This window comes from Rhea americana, unplaced genomic scaffold (genome assembly GCF_003343005.1).
Source record: "Rhea americana isolate MKP2758 unplaced genomic scaffold, rheAme1 scaffold_11, whole genome shotgun sequence".
Lineage (NCBI taxonomy): Eukaryota > Metazoa > Chordata > Aves > Rheiformes > Rheidae > Rhea > Rhea americana.
This window is the reverse complement of record NW_028185150.1, coordinates 7,220,910-7,244,265: the sequence shown is the minus strand read 5'-3', so window position 1 is coordinate 7,244,265 and position 23,356 is coordinate 7,220,910. Positions and strand designations below refer to the sequence as shown.

The 23,356-nt window shown below is 36.7% G+C and overlaps 1 protein-coding gene across 1 annotated transcript in view; it reads left to right on the top strand.

Annotated features, from left to right (window-relative positions):
* Positions 1 to 23,356, top strand: part of PCSK5 (proprotein convertase subtilisin/kexin type 5) — a 248,905-nt gene that overhangs the window by 106,943 nt on the left and 118,606 nt on the right. The window contains exon 8 of the mRNA XM_085313604.1: positions 15,926 to 16,138. Within this exon, the coding sequence (XP_085169730.1) occupies positions 15,926 to 16,138 (213 nt within the window). The remainder of the gene's footprint in view (positions 1 to 15,925; positions 16,139 to 23,356) is intronic.

The window sequence follows — 23,356 nt, the reverse complement described above, 5'->3', positions numbered from 1 at the left end:
TTTCATACTGGAAGTCAATGGACTTAATAGGAAGTTGGAAGATAAAAAGACATACATACTTAAATTTCTTCTAGAGTATATATCTGGTCTYCAAGAACATACATGCTTTTTATAACTTGAATATACGTTTTCCTATCGGTTTGTACTACTGCAGTGTYTCTGTGATACAGTCCAGAGAGCTTCAATAATACAATGCACAAAATCCCAAACTCTCCTGTAAGAAATCCTGTAAGAAAATCTAAGACCTTTTGAGATTTCTGTAATAACTAACTGTCAAACAATAAGATCACTGAAGGAAACAAGCAGTTAGAGGAACTTTTGATATCAGAGGCCAGTTTTTAGTTCTTCCTTTTGCCCCCTGCCTGTTAAATAGATCAGGGAATTCCTGGTTTTCCTGCACTCACACCTTTTCCACTATATATAAGTGGCTGGAAAGCATTTTAAAGCTCTGCACTTGAAGGTCTGAACATTATTTTGAATGCAGCAGGAAACTAGCTAGTTAGCTGGTGAGTAGCTCTAGGATCAGAAAGGTAGAGTTTARTACAAAACATTTATTTGAAGACTTTGAGGCTGAGACTTTTGGACTAATACTGGACTGTAGTAACACTGTGCAGCAAAATCGTAAAGTGTAGGCATTTAAGCCAATAGGATTTTTAAACAGGTGTGCCCAAGATTGATTTTAGCAAACTGTAAATGACATTCAGCCTGGAAGGCTTGTGTGTTGTGTAAGAGACAGTGTTTGCCACCGAGAGATTATATTAATTTAAGATATAGGGTAAAAAGTGAAATCAAGGGCAATGGGTATAGAGGGATAATAGGCACAGTTACAAGAGCATCTGTTTGAGGTGACAGTCTGTATGCCTTGTTCAGAATATCAAGTGGTTTGCACTATGTTTGACTATGAGTTGTAAATAAATTCAACATAAAATTAGTGCCTGCTATCACTGTAACCACTATCTTGCAGCACAAGCCTAAGAGCTGTGAATTCTTCCATTCCAGTCACTGCTACAGCACTCACTTGATCTGGTTTTCTTGGTAAAGTTGCATAAGTTGCTTACTCTGCCCCAGGCCTAGATGTGGATGGTAATATGTGCTCACTTACCTGGCAGGTGTGTGTGAAGATGGAACATTGAAATACTAAATTAGTGACAAGGATTGTCTGCTTCCTCTGCTATGTAATGTTAAAAATATGCCTCATAAAAGTCAGCACTGTGAATGCTTTATTAGCCATGCAACACTGGGCCACTGCCTTCCTTTCACTTGGTAATATAATGACATTTAATGAAGAGCTGCAGCCATACACTTTTGCCTGTTTTACAGAATGTAGCATGTTAAGCCTGGCATAGCAAAATACCCAGGGATGTACTTAACTTTACACTGTAAGAAATTCTGGTGGCTTAGAAGTAAAAGATGTTCGGGGACTCCGATAAATTCTGCCTCCAGAGAGCTCTGTACATTTAATAATCATTATTAGAGAAGTTACTGAAAAGGTCATAGAGCAAAGTCMCGAATCTGTGAGAAGGCCGAATGCATCTCCGTTGTTGCATCCGGTGCGTTGACAGTTCTCCTTTCACCTGGAATGTCAGTGCTCACCAGAGCTCCGTTGCAGTCTGCTGCTGTTTGACAGTGACTGCAGAGAAGAAAAAACAATAATGTTTTGAAGGGATGCTAACAAAACTGCAGGACACAGGGAAAGTAGAGCGAAATAAGTTTCACGTTTAAACATACATACATAATATGCTGATTTAAGTTCTTGTTGACTAGGAACCAGGAAAAGTTTAGCCAGAATTTCTGTATCTGAAGAATTCAGTGTTTTCTCATTGAAATTTCAAATTCCATATAAATCTAGTATAAATCAAGAATGTGGATTTATTTTCTGTTAGCAATGATCTCAAATTTAGGGATTGTTATTCCATTATAGTGATTTATAAATCTAATATGAGAAAATACCCTACAGACCACAGATAAATTTCATTGTATTACCATATCGTGTACTACATTGTACTATCACAATCTATTTATTTATAGGTACCACTATATAATGAAAACAGAGGACTTCTTCTACAGTTCTGAGCAGGTCTGTCTTTTAAGAACAGTCCAGAAAAATAGTTTACTATACTTCTTGGGATAATATTAGAAGTCACATTTGATGCAATTCAAATGATTATTATTGGTTTTATGTTTTAACTTTTCTTTCATTTTGTCAGCCTTCTTCTCTTCTGCCCAAAATAGCCCATGCAGAGTTGCATAGTTCTAAATATTTCCAAGTATTTGGAAATGTTGTCTAGCTCTGACTAGGACAGTTTTTTCATTTCTGCTAAGAAAGTAAAAGTTGTGTTCAAAGTTTAATAAAACTGAGATATTATTGAAAGAAATCATACGAATAAGAGAGAGAAAATGCTTAAGGTTAATACTCCAGTTCTTTAAGATGTGACATATACTTTTCTACAAATATACATGTATGTCTCAATTATCTCCATATTTATCAAATTTTTATAGACCAAAAATAAATTTAAGATTAACCTGTTTTCCTTACTCCCTTTAAAAAAAATGCCTTTTAGTTTGGATAAAGATACTCTTTCTATTCTGCTTTATATTGTTATTATATTTGTCTTTTTAAAAGATGAGACAAATTGCAGAAGAAAATACAAATTGTCTCTGTTTCACAGTATTTCTAAAACAAGGTCATTGTCCAAGGTAACGACTGCTGGATAAATACCTGCCCAAACACTGATTTCCCCAAGCAGTCACAGTAATTGTGCAAATAGTAGTAAGCAGACAAAAACTCCTATTACACTGTGTTCAGACCTTGACGTTTCTTTTTTTTGAAATGTTGAACTGAACAACGACACTATTACATCAGGTACCTGTGAAATAAATTAAAGTAACACTGGTACAGGAAAGTTTGGCAAGATCCTCTTTCAGATCTACACAAAGGTTCAAAATTGATACTCTACATTAGTTCTGCATACGCAGACAGAACTGGATATTAATTTTAAAAACAGAGACTGCAAAGAATAAGATCCACATTTTTTAAATGGATCTGAAAAAGAAAGTAAGCCTGGTTTGTATAATTAGGAAAATTATAGGTGGTGCTGAATAATAACTGTGATCAAAGTGTAATAAAGTATAAAAAGAGTAATCTCTTTTTATTAAATTAATGAAGTAAAAAATGAAATGGATGCGAGAGCCACAATCTCTTATTCAGGTTTCTGAGACTGGAAATCTTGAAAAAAAAAGCCCAGTTTTATTCAACTCATATTATTCCAATTAACAACTCAAGATGGGTGTTTTAGAACTATTATTATTCTTAAATTTGCTGAGCTAATATGATTCCTCCTTCCAAGTCCTGCACAAAATAACAAAGATAAATGACTGTACATTTTTTCCAGAGTTCCACAGAGACAGAACATGCCATAAATTGAAATAGACAAATCTATTTAAAGAAACTATACAAATATAGAGTTTATGAAATTAAACCATAACCAGAAATTAAATATGCTTTAATAATTCCACCAGCATCAAGGTAAAGGAAGAGGAAAACGTTTTTTAAACCTGTCTCAAGAGCTATGATTTTCTGTCATCTTTAAGTTATTTAATCCTATTAAATTTACATCCTTGAATTCAAAAAGTAACCTTGGAGACTTTATTACCAATTTCTATGCAAATATAATAGCTCCCTTTGTATCATACTTTTAGCTGACAAGATCCTTTTCTTGGAAATGGCTTAGTTATAAGAAAGGAAAATTCTAGAGGCTTGTGTTTTAAATATCAATGCGTTACAAGTTGTAGACTTAATAACCTCAAAAACAATCTCATTATAATCACACAGAAAATGCCTTAAAAAATCAAACTAAGATCAGTATGTCCAGAAGTAATACAATCAGAAAAAGAGTTGTTTAAGTGATGTCATATAGGACCCTCTGTTCAAGAATAAAGAGGTTTAACATTGCAAAACCATGGAGTAAGAATGTAGTCTTTGCTGAGTGTAGAACAAAAAAGAGAGTACAAAAGCCTTTCCCTGATGCAAAAAGGTAAAACCAAAGCACCATTAGATTTTAAGATGAATGGATGTATCTTGCAGTTTGTATATTACAACCATTTTAGAGACTCGTGCTCTCTATTACACAGTTCTGTGTTACAGACTTGAAACTTGTTTGTTTCTGTTCATACAAATAAGCCTATTATTCTGGGCATCAGTCTCAGCGTCGTTTGGATAATCATACCTTTCAGATACTCTGACTTGTTCTTTCAGTGGTGTTTGAGAAAGTCCTAATAACCAAGTCTGGGGAGAATTGTGACCCCTGTTGATGTTTTTCATAGCAGGCTTTCAAAGAACTAGTTATCTCACCTCTCACAATGCATAGCCAGCTATATGGTTTCTGGTATTTGCTTAGCAGTACCCATGAGGTAGTGTACAGCAGTGGCAGGGCAGATCATCCTTAATATAGCACAGCAGGGTGGACAGGCAGTGAATTCTGCATGGGAATTTTTGGCGTTCTGCCTGAGTCAGCGCAGGGGCCTTCGTCTTACTGCCACATCATCATTCTGCTCAACAAGCTGGACAAGAGCCAGCAGGTTTGATGGACATTAATGATCAGATGTTGTGTGGCTGAGCCTCTTGTGAGAACTCAGCTTGGTGCCTTCCCTCCCATCATCACTGCCCCTTTTCATCTTTCTCGCTTCACCAGCTTCAGCTGCAGAGCAGGTATTCAAAGCGCTTAGTAGGAGCAGAAGGCTCCTGGACCGCCACTGAGTGAGCCTCCAGTACAAAGGCAGCAGGAGAAGAGCAGAGCAGGGCAGAGGAAAAGAGGAAAAGGAAAGGAAAGAAAAAAGGAAAGGGAAAAAATGAAGAAGAAAGAAAAAGAAGAGGATTGCATATGGATTTTTATTATTATTATATGCTAGTAGACTCCACGCATGGAAGAGGTTGTTCATAATTTGTCCAGGGAAAAGGTCTGCTGCCTGTGTTGTGCGACAGATAAATTTGCTCTTAAATGCATTTTAAAATGTTGCTGTCTTCTCCTGTTACCATTCCTTTGCATCATTGTGTGTAGGAAGTGTTGCCTACATAAGAGAGTTAATTCTGTTTTACTTTACTGGGGAACTGCACTATAAAAATCCAAGACAAATTACTACAGAGAGACTTCTAGTCTAATGTCACAATATCTCTGATTATACTTGAATAAGTTTTGCGTGTGCAGCAGTTCACACACAGTTGTAACTGGTTCACCAAAAACTACTTGTTGAAGATCAGACAGAAGGATTGGTACCATACTTAGGGGAAGGACTCTGGGACATGACTTCAATTATGCTAAGGTAACCTGATGTTAGGCCTTGACATTATCTGTTAAATACATTGCATCCCTTCTGTGATATGTGAACAGATAAAGCATTTGCTTCAGCATACCAATTTAAACTTTTGTAGGATCTGTACAGGCTGGGATTGTCTGTGTACTAGAATTGACAAAGTCATGTTGTTTGAGTTTTGATACTGTAATTCTGCCTTCTGACATCGTAAGACATAGTACCATTGGCTTGGAATAATATTCATAGTTTTAACATCTGTAAATACAATTATCATCTAGGCCTTCACCATAAGCCATGCCAGGAAATTTCACCCAGTTATTATTGCATCTGTCTCTCTGTTCCTTGATTCACCTATTATTTTCTGTTTTCTGTACATCTTTTAGGAAGAGCCAGTCTTGACTGAAATAGTCCAGAGAGAATGTGTTATATCCACAACTATGCAAGTTGCTTGCTACCTTCATTCTTAAAAATATTTACCTTATTTCTCATATGAATTTGTTAGTTTCCTTTTTATTGTAAAATGCCACTTCTGCAAAATTAATGTGAATTTTATGGTGTTAGAAATCTCCATATGTAAGTAATTATAGAGTTGGGCCAAGTGACTTCGTGGATAAATTAAATTGGAACCTAAGGACATAAGACAGGAAATGACCTTGTAGGTCATCCAGTATGGTTCTCTGCTATCACAGGCATCGTGTCCTGGAAATACATTTAGCAATTTATATTTTAGAATCATTTAGAAAATTCTTCCCCTCTATTTCTGTTGAAAGTGTTTCACAGCCATCACTGATCCATTGGTTAGAGACTTTCCTCTAACTTTTAGCGAGATTTACTCACATGAAGTTTCTGCCCATTTTTTTCCCATGCCAAAATTGAGTTTTAGCTTAAATAGCTTCTCTCTTTTCTTTTTGGTTGGTAACATATTTATATAGCACAGTCTTATCTCTTCTCAGCCTTCATTTTGCTATGCTAAACAAGCCACACTCGTTAGTCACTTCTTAAAAATTAAGCAGYCCGTCACCTTACTTATCTTTGTAGTCTTCACATCTTCCATCCTGAATTATTTTCTTGGATGCAGGTGATCATAGTTAGTAGACTCATTAGCATATTCTTGCTTTTTATTTTAAAATGATGTAGTAAGTTTGTTTCCAGGGCCAATCTTCAAAATATTCCTACAACTTCTACTTCCTAGAGCCCAGTGGTTCTTCAGCAAAGCACATATCATGCACATGCAGCCATTTCCATCTCCACCTTGCTGTTACATTAACCTCCATCCTTTCCTGTTCCATTACTGTTTGATACGAGGGGCCATTAAATGTTCTGCAGAAATTGTGTAGACTGGACATAATGCATATCTCTATAAAATAAGTTATCAGAAAAGAACTTAACAGATTTGTCTGGAAATCTAATTTCAGTACATGCATGCTGCATTTTAACCTATTTCCATTAACTTTGATGTCTTTTACTCTGTCCTTCAAAACCTCTTCCAAAGCCTAGAATGAAAATGTGTTTTATATTCGGTCTCTTTCTATTTGTCACAATTTCCAGGCCACAGTTCATAGAATCACAGAATTCATAGAATCACAGAGTTCATAGAATCACAGGTTGGAAGGGACTTCTGAAGATCATCTAGTCCAACCTCCCTGCTCAGCAGGGTCACCTAGAGCATGTTAGACAGGGTTACATCCAGGGGGGCCTTGAATATCTCCAGAGAAGGAGACTCCACATCCTCTCTGGGCAACCTGTTCATTCCTGTAGTTCTTTTCTGAAACACTTGCTGTTTTCTAGCATCATTTTTTTTCAAGTGTGAATACCAGAATGGGGCATAGAATTTCAGTYGTAACCTTTTCTGTGTAGGGGTAGTACTATTTCCCTTTTTTCTATATGTATTCACCCTGCTAACAGATCCAAAGATTGAAATAAATCTCATGGCAGCTCATTGCCAGCTGGTTATCTGCCATGACCCTAAACTCTCTGTCAGAGCCACTGCTTCCCRTGAGTTTCTCTGCTTTCTTCTGTGTGTCATCTGCAGTCTTTGTTCCTAGTTCTTACCTTGCATTTGCCTGATAACGTGTATCTCAGGATACATTAATGGCTTTGCCATTCATTATGGTTTATACTTGAAATGATCTAGTTTTCTGGAAATTGAGATTGACCAGCAAAAGTCAGTGTAGGTGACAACCTTAACACATCATTAAGCTAGTAATTCTTCTTTGATCTACAAATTTGCACATAGTCAGCAACTTCCAGCATTTGGTCAAAGCAGAATTAGGGATATTGTCTTCCAGTAACAGAAATTACAGAGTTTAGGCTAAGTAATATGTGGATGAACTATGATACCATGCACGTTATTTTCTGTTGGTAATATATAAGCAAAATAAATCTTAAAATTCCCATCCTTCACTTTGTTTGGAAAAAGAGGATTTTCACAGATGACTATAGTACAAAAAAAGAATTTGCAGAAAATGAAATAATGTACCAGAAACATTCTTACATTACATTCAKTGGAGTATACAAATCCAAAAGGAAGGAAAACTTGGAATGAAAGTTACAGGAAAATATACCTCAAAGTGTCCAATTTCCTTAAAATGTCACAAAGTGTACTGGAAACAGAAACTGTTTAATTACCTCATCCCATCTCTCAAACATATATGGAAACTATCATAACAAGCCAGAGTAGTATTTCTGCAGTTGGACATGCTGTCCAAAGCGGCCTCTGGTTTCGGGTGCCCAACTTGAAACAGGTGATATATTTGAACATAGGAAAAACACACCAATATTGATGTAGGGTAGGTCTTAAGTTGGAATGCCGATACTGAAAAGCAGCTTTGGCAAAATGGGTCTCTTCTGATGCACTTGAAGTATATGCATTTCAGAAGGTGCATTTTTTGAAATATGAATCTAATTTCTTTGTATGGACAGCTCACTTATCACCTGTCCTCACAAAACTGTTAGAACTTGAACAGCAGCAGAATCTGTACATTTCTATGCATCGTGTAGGAAAAAAAAAGATTTCTGCAAGCCAAATGCCTGGAAGTTTGGCCTCAAGAATATTMTTTATGTAGAATTTAACAGAAATGTAGGGCGTAAGACAGCGAGAGCAATAAGTTTGCCCAAAACCCAAGTGGCTTTGGTGTTTCTTCCCAAACCAAATGCTAGAGCAGACTGACTGAACAAGGGGGTTACTGCAGTTCTCACTATGCAGGTGGGAAGTATCTGTGATGCAGCTTTATTTTCTGCTCATCTATTGAAAAGAGCTAGATTTGCAGAAAATCCTTCAAAAGTTCTGTGGACACTGGAAAACCTGAAGCCTTCTATAAGCAAGAGTGGTATAAAAACCTGAAACTACCATTTTATGGATCTCGTAGCCACAGACTCCTTTCTAATCAGAGTTTAATCAGGCAGTAGTGTTAAAGTGATGAAATCTGCCTTGAATCTTCTCTGCAGAATAGCAAGGTGAAATCCATCTCTTGTCCAAGTGCAACACAGATATCTTTTTGCACAGTGCCTGTTTACTTTGGCTTTGTGTGCAGAGACAATTTCACTTATCATTAAATTTTTTTGTGTAACATAAATTTTGGAAAACCTAACTCTTGTCACAGATTTATACAACCTGTTTCATCCCAGTAACAACATCAGCAAAAACAACAATTGAAATGATCATATGGAGAGATAGCCTAAACCAGATCTGCAGCTCATACAGCCTTGTAGCTGGCTATATTTTGTTTAGGAAAATGAGAAATTCATTCCAGCATTCCACAGGTTCAGATTTCAAGTTTCAGCCAACACTTCTTTTGGTTGCATTTTAAGCACTAATTATAGCTCTGTGGGGAATATCTTGGAGCTGTTTAAGCTGTTGTTCTAGTGAAGAGTAAAATAAAAAATACACGACATGTAAGGATGCATGTTGAAACATTCCACTGATATGTCCCAGTAATTACTACATTAATGCATGGTTGCTTGTGGTTATTCAATACATTATTTTTTATGTGTACATAAAATATTTTCACACTTCAATCTTTTGAAGGTATCCCATTGTATGAGCTAACATAATATGTTTTTCTTTCTTTTTGTCATGATCTTGTCATGATCTTATTGTTCTTAGTAAAGAAGTTTGTTCAGTAGTAGCCAAAAAGCTTAATTATACTGTCATTAACTTGCCTTTGCAACAATGTAAGATAATCATTGCTTTTTAGAAATATAATAGATTTGCTATATTGTGTGTGTACTGCATATGTTTTTCCTCTGTTGTTATCTAGGAGAGTCTTTCTTGACTTCCTAGTTTTCCTGAGAGTAAAATTGGGAATGCTAATATAAAAGCACAGGACTTATTTTTTAGACGTTCCATCAAGCATGTTAGGTGTACGTACATAATGCTCATTTCTTCTAAGATCCATTAGCCCCACAGTTTTAAAGATCTGATGCACAAAGGTGCATTTTTTTCTGAGCGCATGGATGCCTCAACAGCATTCATGGTGTCTGAAGCTTTTCCTTTTGCTCATGAATTTTTGCTTTTAATACCCACAGAAAAGATTATTTTAATTTAAAAAATTTTGTTTGACTGTCTCTTCTTCTGATAGCACTTCAGAATTGCTGTCAGGGGCTCTCAGCTTAATCAATTTTCTGTTCTAGAGAGAGACCTGTTTGAGAGCATTGTGCAGTCTACAGAAGAGTCAGCAAATGTTTATAGGTAGTGTGCCAGACAGTATTTTTCATTCCCAAATTAGAGGTTAAGTGTGCCAGTAGAAACTCAGCAGGAGCTGGGAGATGCTGCTTCTCAATAGCAAAATGCTGCCAGTCAGGAGACTGGCATCTCGCCTCTCTGCAAGGCAACAGTATCCAGTCCCTAGCACGTGTGTCATTCGGAGAGAGCTGGACTTGAGTACTGACTTCTTCTCCACAATTCTGAGTTATGCACATTTCCACCTGGGGAATTAGTTTATAAAGAAAGATGTCATCTCACACGCTCCATTTCCAATTTCCCAATCATGATCATTCTCACTTCCCGGCAGTAGTGCTTGTTCTTGGAAGCTTAACGTAATTTTAGAACAGTTTTAGGAAGAATAGAGGAAATTAAAATTCAGACCCTAGATGTGGATAGGGTGCGTCTCCCTCTCTCTCCGTTTTATATTTGCGTGATTTGTTTTCTGCTCCAGGGTGTGGGATTTCTGTTGTATTGGTGCCAAATTGCCTCTCCCTGACTAGAGCCCTTGTTTGTCTAATTTCTCTAGGTCCGTGGTTCTGTGCTCCTCTCCATTTCCAGCTCCTCGTTTTCTTTCTGGTCTTGCGGTAAATCTGATCRCTTCCTTAGAGATAGCAAAACTGACCCAGGAGACAGAGAGGTTATTAGTGGAGCTCAGTTCCCACCCACAGCACTGACAGGAAAGTGTCAGGATTTGCAGGGCCGATTAAGGCAGCTTGACTTGTAAAACAGTGAATAGGTGGCCAACCTAAACTTTGTAAAACAGTATGATTAAATTTTGCTCCYTTGGACCTGATAGGTGGAAACTGTTTTTATTAGATGGAAGTCTGTTGCACAAGCAGCTTGGAAATACGTGGGCTGCTGATCATCCTTAGACTAATGTGTGAAGACCTCTACCTAATAATAGTGCTGCTAAGGTGGTCACTCGTAAGGATGTGTTTTAGATGTACAAACACATAAACACACAGACATGCACAAATATATKCATGCAGTCAGAGAAGTGGATGTTCTTTTAACAGTGTTGGAAATTCTGCAGATGTCATTATGAAAATGTTCATACTGGCTCTCATTCTTGGCAGCCTAGCCCTTCATGCTGTCAAACTGGGGGAAAAAAAAGAAGAAAGAAAAAAAAGCTTTCGTATCACTTTTCTCCCCTCCCCCTTGCAAATTGCTGACCAAGGGAAAGGAAATATTGCCAGAAGAAAGTGGGCCTGCCCCAAGATGTWGTGTCATGGTTTTACAGGTGCAGTCTCAACACTGGAGCCTTTTTATCAATGACTTGAGTGCAAGACCCTTTTCATTCAGATCTTGAGCTGTGTATTGTGCACAATAGCTTTTCCCAGGAAATATACTAGAAAATTRGACTATGACTAAGTAAATAGTAAGTCTTAGTTATCAGTGAAACACTTTTTTCAAAATGGAGAGGTTGATTTTTCTTCTTATTAACAATCTGATGTTTTATGCAATTTAAGGAAGAAATAAAAAACAACAGGGGAACATTTTGTAATGGTCTAGCCCATTGACAAGCATGAGTGCAGTTATGAACACCGTGAGAGGGAGTCAGTAGCACTGCCTATGCAAGAACACAGCAGATACAATGCTGTGCCTGAAGAAAGAGTTAATGCATTTTTAACATCACTGGAACTAGCCCTGARGATATCGTGCTGCAGTCCTGCTCCATCCCAGTCCATGTTTCTGCCATAACTCACTAACTCTTTTACTTTTGTCTAAGTTGTACCCATATGGTCTGTAAACACACCTTCACTTTTAAGTAATTAACGAGACACAGTTTCTTTGGCAGCTCAGGACTTGAGTTTTCATCTTGACACCCTTGGGCATCTGGCACATGACAAATGATAGATTTAAACAAACAGTAAAAGCTACAGAGTGCCTTGCATGTGTGTTTAGCTTCACTTTGTAACACAGTCCAAATGTCTGTTATTTAACTTTATGTATTGAAAGGAGACCAGTTGGAAATWGCATTCACATACAGTAGGACAGCTGATGCTGTTGCTCTAATTACTTGTTTGATATACAGAGTTACTAGCAAGTTTRTAATTTCCTTAGCATGACTGGGTCTATTGAATTACCAGCGAGGAAGCARAGAGAAGGAGGAAACCAAATGGTAGTTTAACAAYAGGCAGTAAATGAAAACCAGAATTTATTTATTTGATACATTATTTTGGTCAGGTTGAATTTAGTTTGGGTTTTCATTTACTTATTTTTTTAAGCTTGCCATTTACTTTGCCAAGCAGCTTTTAGGAACAAGCTCTTTAGCATTTTTCTAGACTGAAGGTAATGCTGTTGTTTTCTGTGAAACGCCAAGTTGTTAAACGTACTATATTGCAATGTTTTAGAGGAATTGGAATTCTTTCTATGTATATRTTAGAGAATATTTTTCTTCCGTTAGGCAATGCGTCTGGTACTTATTTTTCATTGAGACAACAAAGATGATACTTTATATGTTTGCAGAAGGCATTAATTTAAAAGAAAATTGTATTAATTTGTTTATGAAGTAACTTAGCGCGTTAAGGTCAGTTCAGGTGCAGATAGCTGTTGGTTATTTTTAGTGCCCTGTCATTACTATTAAAATTTAAATTGGTGTTTGTTATTTTTAAATACTGCACTACAGAATTTCTAACATCCAACATGTTTCCAGCAGGATTGTTGAACTGGAACATTCAAACCTGAAAATATATTCATATATCTGTTTTTACAGCTCATTTTTCGTAATTAGTATGGTAGCATAAGTGTGCATCTAAAGAAATGTACCATACTTTCTATGCAAAGAGCTAACAATTCAAGGGCGCTCCTGCARTTTACATGAAGTACAGTCCTAGCTTGCTGTGAAACAGTACTCAGTGTAGGAATGGGACAAATCATGTTATACTGTTGTTTGCAGACTGATTAGCCAAACACAACCAATGATTACAGCGAAAAATTACAGGTGGACTATTATTGAGAAGGTTTTTTTGTATGCATAATTTTTTGAGAAATCATTTTTAACACATTTTTAAAAAATGTGGGAGACAGACTTTTTTACAAAAAGTTTAAATGAATTCTATTCTTCTCCTCCTTGGATCTGTGGTTTGATTACCCTGAATTCCTATTTCTTCTTTCTTGGTTCTATCCATGGGTTAGTCTGAATTTCCCATAGGCATCGCTCTRGCCAAATGTTGGTACCTTACCTCCAGTTAATGTACTAGCTTTGGGGGAACACTTAAGAAGAAAAAAGTTGTAAAATTCTGCTAACCAACACTGCTGTGAAAATTCATCAGAAAAGTTTTGATAGAATATATTGACTGAACTGGAAGCTGGAAGTGCATCTATGTGAAATATTTTGTGTTGTGTATTCCACTTACCTAAACATGTATTACATTGTAAGAGTGTGTGAGTGTGTGAGTGTGTGTGTGTGTGTGTGTGTGTGTGTGTGTTAAGAGAGAGGAGTTATTTTTTATGAGTGGTCTAGGATCAGACAGGAATATGTACATGGCTCTGAAGGAGATGTCAGAATTGACAGACAAGCCAAAAACAGCCATAGAAGATGTAGAAGACAACAAATAATAGAATACTGATGGAAAGAGTGGTCTAATTGCAAGAGTTTAGGGGATCAAACCAAAACACAACTAGCAAAAATAAAGCAGGAGCACACCACAGAGTGGTGAAGTAGCATGTCTTTTGTGTAATCCTCCATCGTACTCCCAAGAAACATATAGAGGACCCTAATTTCTGCCTCCTTTATCTGATGAGATAATAAATGGATGAATATGCCTGAATTAATCTTTCCAGTTCCCCTTTCTCTCATCTCATCAGATTTTTTCAGGGATAGAGGGGTGAGAAATAATGATCTCTAAAGGGAGATGACCCAACAGTAGAATGGAAGAGAAGACAAGTGTTTCATAAACCAATTTGAGCCCACTGAAATTAGCAAGATAAGTCCCACTGCCTTCAGGAGGCCCTGGACCTGACCCAGCCAGCTCAGAAGAACACCTAGAACAAGAAGCCCAACCCTAAAAGAGGATTTTGATTTGGCTGGAGTTCATAATGTGGGGAGGGAGAGCTCTAAGATACGAATAGAGCACCTCAAAAAGCCTAGCATTTAAAACAGCAACAAAAGTTTATTATTTTGTATCTTTTTAATCAATGTAGTAGGTAGGATCAATTAGAGGAAGAGAAAGAAGTTGAAATAGCTACAATTCCTGGTTGCTCAGACTGATCTGGTCTGAGAATGTAGATTTCATAATACATTTAACTTGGCAGTCTGGGATTTTTTTCTCTACTTCAAATGCTTTTTTCTTTTTTTAATGAGAAATTGGATTTTAGAGACATAACCTTATGTAAACACTAGTCAGGAGAATTTGATACTTAACTTACTGTGCTGGAAAGAAGAGCCTCTCTAGGTACTATACTTCTATTAAACTCACAAAATAAAATTCATCCGTATTTGGGACCTTAAGCCTGAAATGTGAACTGCAAGGTTTTTTGTCTTACACTGACATAGGTTCTGCAACACTCAGCACGAAATGCTCTAATGGAAGCCCTCTGCGCATCTGGATGGAATGACTCTTTAAATGACTAATTGTTTAAGGTCAACCTGGTAGATGTCCAACAGATGTGTTTGTGTCACTCATGGTACACAAACGCACTCTGTTTAGAAAAAAAAACAAATGAACTTTGCAAATGGCCAAGCAAATAATTTGTGCATAGAAAGTAGTGCTGTACTCTTTAGAATATTAACTTACTCGTAGGAGTCGGCCTACCACTTACAGAAACCAGGCATATATTACATAATGAATTGCAAGCCAGTGAGGTATTAATGAGATTATTAGCTTAATTGTGWTATAAGGGGATGTTCCATTGCTTTGAGGGAATGTGATACAAACCAAGGTGATGTAACTTGGGGTAATCAAACACAAGTTTAGTCCTTCAGTGAACCTTTTTATCAGAACTAATGGCAGCGTGCTTCCAGGTCATGAATGCTGATAATTAATGCAGACCATGCAAATTGCATGAATCTGAATTTCATTTGCCTTCATGAAATGTGTATATATAAAACAGGTAATTTCCTTTTAGATGTTAGCAATATAGGTTGTTGATATCTTCACTTTTCACACCAAGGCCTATTTAAGAGTACTATACCATCAAAAATACATCTTGATTCATTATGGATGCTGATTAACTTTGGTGTATTGATATGAAGGTTAGGTTACCTATTTTAAGTCCTCCTCTGAAATTATGAATATGCTTAGCTAACTTGCCCAGCTATTCATATATTTAAATGTCTTGATGACTTGACATTTTAGTGCTTGATAATAATCGATTTTAAGGCTCTTCTTGTCAGTTTTTGCTTTTATATAGCGTTGTGCATTTCACATCTGCAATGGTCTAGATGGGTTGGAATGAATGGCCTCCAGAGGTTCCTTCCCACCTCAGCTATTCTGTGATTCACTGATTTACAAGATTTGTGAAACTATTATGCTGTGTCCCGAAATACAGTGCTGCCAAACAATAGCAAGAGTCACTAGTCAATCCAAGAAGAAACATCTAAGAGCCCTAGTAAAAAGAAAGGTACTAWACATTACAAAGGGTTGCAAGTAGGCTGCTACTTTTCCTCCTTCAACCTAGTCTTAATGCCTGCTCTTTGAGTCTTTATCTTTATTGGTAAGGCTGGACCCTGTAGATGCTGAGCAACAAGAAGAAGCTGCATAGAAGTTTGGCTTCTAAAGCTGTGTTCATCCTCCTTTTTCTGACTTCTGACTCTGAACTCTGCTAGACCTATTTTTATTTCAGATCCTTCTCAGTGAGCTATCCTGCTGTCTCTCTTTCTTCAAATGCCTTTTGGGGAGAAAGACCTATTAGGTGAGGGGAAAAAGAACAACTGTTAATCAAATCTTTTGTATCATTTCCAAACAGGGACGAAGAGGTTTAGGCTCAGTTTTTGTTTGGGCATCTGGAAATGGTGGAAGGAGTCGAGACCATTGCTCCTGTGATGGCTACACCAATAGCATCTACACTATCTCCATAAGCAGCACAGCTGAAAGTGGGAAGAAGCCTTGGTATCTGGAAGAATGTGCATCCACGTTAGCTACAACATACAGCAGTGGGGAATCCTACGACAGGAAAATAGTATGTTTTTTTTATTATTTTTACATAAATTGTATTTTGGATTATGACTTTTGAGGGAAGGACGGAGAAATAGCTTATTTATGCTGTTTAAACGGACTAGTAGAAAAAAAAAATCTTATTTGGACAAGTTTATTTAGCCCAAGTGTGTTATTAAGTTGTTGTCACCATACAGCTTCCAATTCTGAAGGTAGTAATTTGAAGCCAACAGGGGTATCTCTGCATGCTGCAGATGGAAGCTGGGTTTTTCTGCTAACTTATTTGTGGCCTGATACTAGATTTTTCTGCTAACCTAATTGCTGCAAGCTCTGAGTGATGCTTTCGAAGGTCTTACTACCATTGACAGCAAAACAGGTTTGTTTCCTGACGAATACCCTGCAACCTTTCAGTAGGCATCAGAACATACTCTCTTTTGTTTTTAATCCAGATTTGATTTGTTTTCATACTTTATGTGCATGAATTTAGAAACAATTTTCCTGACTAACTCCCTGGTATCTCAGGTTTATTTGRATCCAGCATCATTCCTCTTTGATATTCATTGATACTCAGTTATTATTCATATTGCTGCCTATTTCCAGTAGCACACCTGTTTTAAGCAAGATTACGTTTGGTGCTGATCTTCACTACAGTTTCTGATTTCATACCTAAATGGGTGCATCCATTTACCATTATGTTCTCCTCTTGGTGAGAGAACCAGGAGCTGCTTTAATCCTCTTTAATTCTCTTTAATAATCTATCAGTATCACTAGTATTTGTATGTTATTGTATATTGACTTTTTCAAATTGAGTGCATTTGATATATTTTGCTACTACTCTCTTTAGCCTTTTAAACCCTTTTATTAGGATTAATAAGGTTTGTTAAGCATGGTCTTCTTCCTGACTTAGTAATTCTGGTATAGAACTTACAGATCCTTATTTCTTCCTAAACAGAAAATTTAGGTAGGTGCCACCCACCATGTTCTCTTTTTAAGTAGGGGTTTTATATTGGCTCTTTCTAGTTCTTAGTAGATACCTCTCTTGCTGTCAGTGAGGAGTTAAATATTCTTGCAACTATTTTTTTAATACTGTCTGCCTTGTCTTTCAGGATTCTGGGATGCTTGCCATCCCTTCTTGGAACCTTCCTTATTTTCAGATGATCTAATTTTTGTTTTAAACTTGTTCTGAGGTACTTCTTCGTTCCAGTAATTTTTCTGTTCTTTACTTACTTCTCTCCACAGAAACCTTATCTCTTCCTAGCATGTTTCTTTTCTCCCTGATAAATAATAATAAAGAAAAGAAATCAGTCAGCTTCATAGTATTCCTCACTTCYATGATTAAATTCATTCTACTGTCCTTTAAAAGACCTTCACTAATATCTTTTTCTTGTTTAAGTCAGACTGACATAATTTAAGGTGAACAGAAACAATTATGATTCTCCAGTCTGACCTCTTGCATAACCCTGTCTATGGGTTATTCTTCCCTGAATCCTTCTGCAAGTGCAGTGGTTGTGGTCAAATCAAAAATAATTTTTACAAACACATTCCATCTTACTTTCAAAATTTCCAGTGACAGAGAATCCACTAAAATCTAGAGTAAGCTGTTCTAATTACCCACATCCATTAAAATGTTTCACTTACTTGCTATCTGCATTCTTCTGGCTTCAACTTCCAGGCATTTGATCTTGTCATAGATTTTGCACTAATTCAGCATGCTCTTTTTACAGCAGCCCATGTTATCCAACATTAAATATATTACTAATTAATTAACTAATAATTAGTTTAAATGCTACATCAGTCTCTTTATACTAGATAAAAACCTGGCAAATAGGTGAAATTATAAGGACAATACTGCTTGCCCTTTCAAAATATTGACACTGCTGGTTTTCTTTCAGTCTTCTGGAACTTCGCCAGTTTTCCAAGACGAAAATCAATAATACGGTATAAAAGTTCTTGTGAAAGTCTTTGATGCTTCCCAACTTGTTGATTTAAATAGTGGCTGTAATAGTTATAAATAGGAAGATGGTTTATTATCTTTTTATGCTCTGAAAACTTTATTTTGATTTTTTTCCAAAAAGAGAATATTTAGTGCAATATCTATTTTCTCTACAGTACTAGAACTATTCTGTTATTTCTGTACAATTAAAGTAGTGCTGTTTTGGGAGCTCTTGTGATTTTGATATATTTAAAAATAAAATATTCTTCATGTTTTATTATGCTCTTGTTGTAGGCTTCACCATTTGTGCTTTGTCTTTCCTTACCATTTTTATGCAGCTTCTGTCCTCTAATTTTTATTCATTGCTAGCCACTTCATCTTTTATCCATTCATATTTGTTTATTTATTATTTCTTTCACTTCTGATTACCTGTTTCTGGACCAGTATATCCTTTCTCAATTTTCTCTTAAGTCTAGTAAAATGACTTTATGTTTCTTAGTCCTCATTTGTAGTTTTCTGCTTATCTGATTTCATTTTTGTGCATTCCTCTGATTCCTGAATAGCTACGGTTTTCTTGATCATTGTCTTCCATTGTTTTCAATTAGCATGGACTTTCTACTTTTACAATGTTACCAATTCTGTAGGCAGCATTGCTTATGTTTGAAACATTTCACCCTTTTAACTTATGCTAGCACTGAAAACACTTGGAGGTTTTCTCACCTTCATTTTTGTAGACTTTCTTATGAAAATGGAAAAAAGAGAATTAAGCTGAATCATTTTTTAGTTTACCAAAGTATAATACTCATCACAGAATTTATGACATTGTGCCCATATTAGGAACGGCTGTGAGAGCTGGGCCTCTTCAGCCTGGGGAAGAGGAGACTGAGGGGGGATCTGATCAATGTATACAAGTACCTGAAGGGAGGGTGTCAAGGGGACGGGGACAAACTCTTTTCAGTTGTCCCACGTGACAGGACAAGAGGCAATGGGCACAAACTGAAGCACAGACAGTTCTGCCTGACCATGAGGGGGAATTTCTTCCCTGTGAGAGTGACGGAGCACTGGACCAGGTTGCCCAGAGAGGTTGTGGAGTCTCCTTCTGTGGAGATCTTCAAGGCCCGCCTGAATGTAACCCTGTCTAACATGCTCTAGGTGACYCTGCTGAGCAGGGTGGGGGTTGGACGAGATGATCTGGGAGATCTCTTCCAGCCTTACTGATTCTGTGATTCTATGATTTGCAGATTTATATTTTACTGTAAGGTTTCTGAAAGACATACTTTACAAATAAATGATCAGTTGTTATACACCAAATGAATTGACATTATACCAGAATTAGGGAAGCATTGAAGAGAWTTTACATGAACATTATTGAAAAGATGTAAAGATATGCTGCTTTAAAGTGTTCTCAATTTGGAGCCTCCATTTGAGATCTAAGCCTGAGTATTACAGGTAAGCAAAAATACCTTTTAATTGAAATCCATCGATTCTTTAGGTATTGATTATTTTTAATAATCATATCCTCTGTTCTTTGGGGAGTGATCCACCTACATATGGCAACTTTGAATTACAGCAGCAGTGTAAGTTCCTGATTGTGCACACTGAATGGTAAAAGCATATGCGTGCTTAACAGYCATAAAAGTTTACCCAAGTCTCTTGACCCTTCATTTACTAGAACTTAATTTACACCCTGACTGCTCCTGAGCCCAAAAACCCGATGGGCCTGCTAAATGATTCCCTGATCACAAATGTGAGAGTGTCAGACCGTAAATAGGCCATCCACCACTCTTCCCTGTGCTATGTTACCAACTGGCTTCCGAAGCACATAACCTAGCTCAAGGTGTTTTCTGCTGGTACTTTGCATTTGAAGGCAGCTTGTTCCCCCTTGCAACACCATCAGTGACAAAGCAGAGCAGTGCACTTTCAGTGCAATGCAAAGCTTTCTATATCTGCATTGTATGCAGATTATGTATACATAATACCAGTTATTATATATGAGAATAACCCTGTGCTCCCATTATGCCAGAGCCTAGTGAGAAATGATGTGAAATTGTGGAACCAACCCTTTAAACTAAGAGTACTGAGCAGTTACAGGTACCAGCTGCAACTTTTCCAAGTCCTTTCAACACGTATACACCCACACATGGAGACAGGAGTGTTGCTCTCACCCATGCATCTCTTGCTTATAGCATGAGCAATCATTTTGAAAGCAATAATGATGACATCTTCATCCTCTTCTCCAAGTTGTCTACTAAAATTCACTTCTCCAAAAGATCTATCAAGCCTCATTTCCTTTGGAATTAATTCTCAATTGAAACATGAGCAGAACAGAACACAGAACTGAAAATTTTAAGCACAAAAGTTTTTCAACGGCTATAAAATGCTAAAAGAGTCTAGGAAAAAGAAGATGTATGCTCATTTTTATTGTTGAATCATACATCCATTTCATGATCATATCTTACCTCTTGTTTAGATTGCTACCCTTTATGAGGTAGAAATTATCTTCCTATCCTTCTGGAAACAAATCTAGAGCTTKCAGTAAATATAAAGTGGCAAGTAATGATACAACCAAAGTTGAATGTTAAATTTCAATTCTCCAAATTCTTTTATGCATATGAACTTAAATGCAATACACAAATTTGCTATGAAGAGGCCAAATTTCATGCCATTRCATGAAAATAGTAACAGTATTTGATCAAGGCATATCATGGTTCAGTTTATGAAAGTGGGACTCTGATATTCAAAATAGAAGAAAATAAGAACTACTGCAGTAAATCAGGGGTAAAAAAAAAGTGACCTGATGTGAGATTTGCAATCAAAATTAGTACACTCATTTATTCATATGTAACTGAGAACAAACTCTGATGTCATACGAGAATCTGCAACGTAGTAGTACAGAAAAGTTGATGTGATGTTAAGGGACAGTTTATGGCTACTACTTTATAGTTCATGGATGTTACTTTACAGTGTCAGATTATGCAATTCTTTATTTTTCATTAGATGTCTCTAGTTCTAATGTCTTTTTTTTAAAAAAAACTTTTCTATTTTTCTATCCAATATGTGCAGAGTGTATTATGAGCTGGATACCCTGTCACCAAGTGAACATGTTAGGTACTGATTGCATGGATTAGAAGGGGACAAGTAAAAATTTTTACTAAATGTTTTGGCTTCAAAGTGAATTAATAAAAACACCCACACTTTTATAAGTACCTAGGGACTCTTTTTCCCCTTTTCATGTTACCACATGTTTTTATAATTATTACAAATGCAGCTTGTAGCATAATTTTAGGAGATTTGCCAATTTTGAAGGTTTTTCAGTCTTGTATGATCATAATTAGCTTAGTAAATAAGAGAATAATCTGCTCTACACTACTCTTTCACACGCAGCTTATTTTTACTTACTTTAGATTAAAGTAAATGACAACAAATTCTGGTTTGTAACAGTTTGAGCTAAGAGTTACAGTGAAGCATGCACTGATGTTAGCATCTTGCATGAGTCCTGCTGTCAGCAGCCCAAGGAGCGTACTCATCAAMTTGATGCCACACCAAACTGTATTCCACACCAAATTGTATTCCGGTAAATGTTTGCCCATAATGGACTGAGTTTCCAACTGTTGACTGCATTATAGGCAACCAAAGCATACAAACATTTTTCAGAGGAAGTTGCATGTATGCCTTTTACTTAGRCAGTTAGAGATAAGAGCTTGTATTATTTCTAGGTCTTTTCAAGTGCATCTGCAAAGCACTGGCACAGATATAGAAACTCACCCTCTGGAACAAATGCAAATAAAGGCTAGATAAAGACTATAAAAATATACTTCATTATGGAGGTTGTCTTTCAGAAGAGAGTAAGTGTAGAAGTAATAGCSAAAGACATACTTTTGCCAGTGCATTTTTCCTATTCTCTTTTCTGCTATTTTGAATGCAGGACAACCTTGGAAGATAGTTTCCCCACTCAGGCCCATGCAGCTTTGCATTATACTTAGAATAAGCATCTTAGAATATGTTCAGTACCACCTAGCTGTAGTTATTTATCTGGGCCTTGAGTGTGTCAAAGATGTTGCACAAATGCATCACAATTCATTTGAATTCCTTTTTAAAATAATTTTTGAAAGCATTAGTGAATTGATAGGTAAAAATACTTCACAGATAAAATGTGTAAACCTGTTGCACGTGACTAATCTTCTAAAAGCTCCATCTATAGTTACTATTTCTTTACTCCATAAAACAATCTGCTGATTTTTTTTTCTCTTTTAAGATCTATTTCTGTYTTGCTGACCAACTTTTGCTTTAAACAGGACTTGAAACAAATATCAACAAATAACATCTCAGTTCTTAAAATACAAACAAATAATCTAGTCTTATTCAGAAGCTCCTGCAGAGTATGAAGGTACAACATGGCACCTTCACTGTTGAGTAGGTAAAGATACACTAAGGATGTGGGAAGGAGCAGAAGTTTTTTTGTTAAACCTTGTCACTTTAAGGGCACAGGCTGGTAGAAATCAGCGTATCGTGGGATATTACAGCAGCAAGTAAAATACAATTCAATCAGTTCAGAAGGCTGAAATCATGAAATATGAAATGTTAGTGAATAAGAGGCTTAGGACAGGAAGAGTGAGTGTGTTCTCTGCTAAGGAAAATCCTGTGTTTGACCTCAGTCATGAACCTCTCAGTAGATGAAACTCTGAGAAGATTGACGTTACAACCTTAATAATAACTGCTCAGGAGTAACATCTCCTTAAATCTCCAGAGCAAATTACTTTTACAAAACTATTGTGATATGTTTCTACAGTTTTTCTTTAATAAATCTGTGCATTTTCTGAAAGCTGCCTGACTTACACATATGGTAAGGATTACAGTACCTTTTGATGACTACTGTAACTTTTATCTGACTTTCATCAAGGTGTCCTAGGCTGTTAATCTCATGCTGATTAAACTACACCAGTAGCAGAAAAACTGTCATTGCCCTCAGTCAAATCTGGTTGATTCAGAAGAGGTAGAAGTAGATATAACTTAGGGCCTAGAAATATTACATGGACTAATTGTGGGTAAATCCGATTGGCATTTTCATAGATCAGCAGTTGTTACAGTATTTGAAGCATATAAATGTGTTATACTCAACAAAAGACTCAGAAATTGCTGTGGAATGACAGCTCACAGACACTAGTGACAGCTTCATGGGGCTGTCCAGTGTCACATCCTTTCGTTGTGATTAATGATGTTGCCCTCCTGTGGTTCAGGAATCTGGAGCATCATTTTTTCTTCTCAAAATTCACTCACCTGATGATGGTCCTGTTCTCTCTCTCTCTCTCT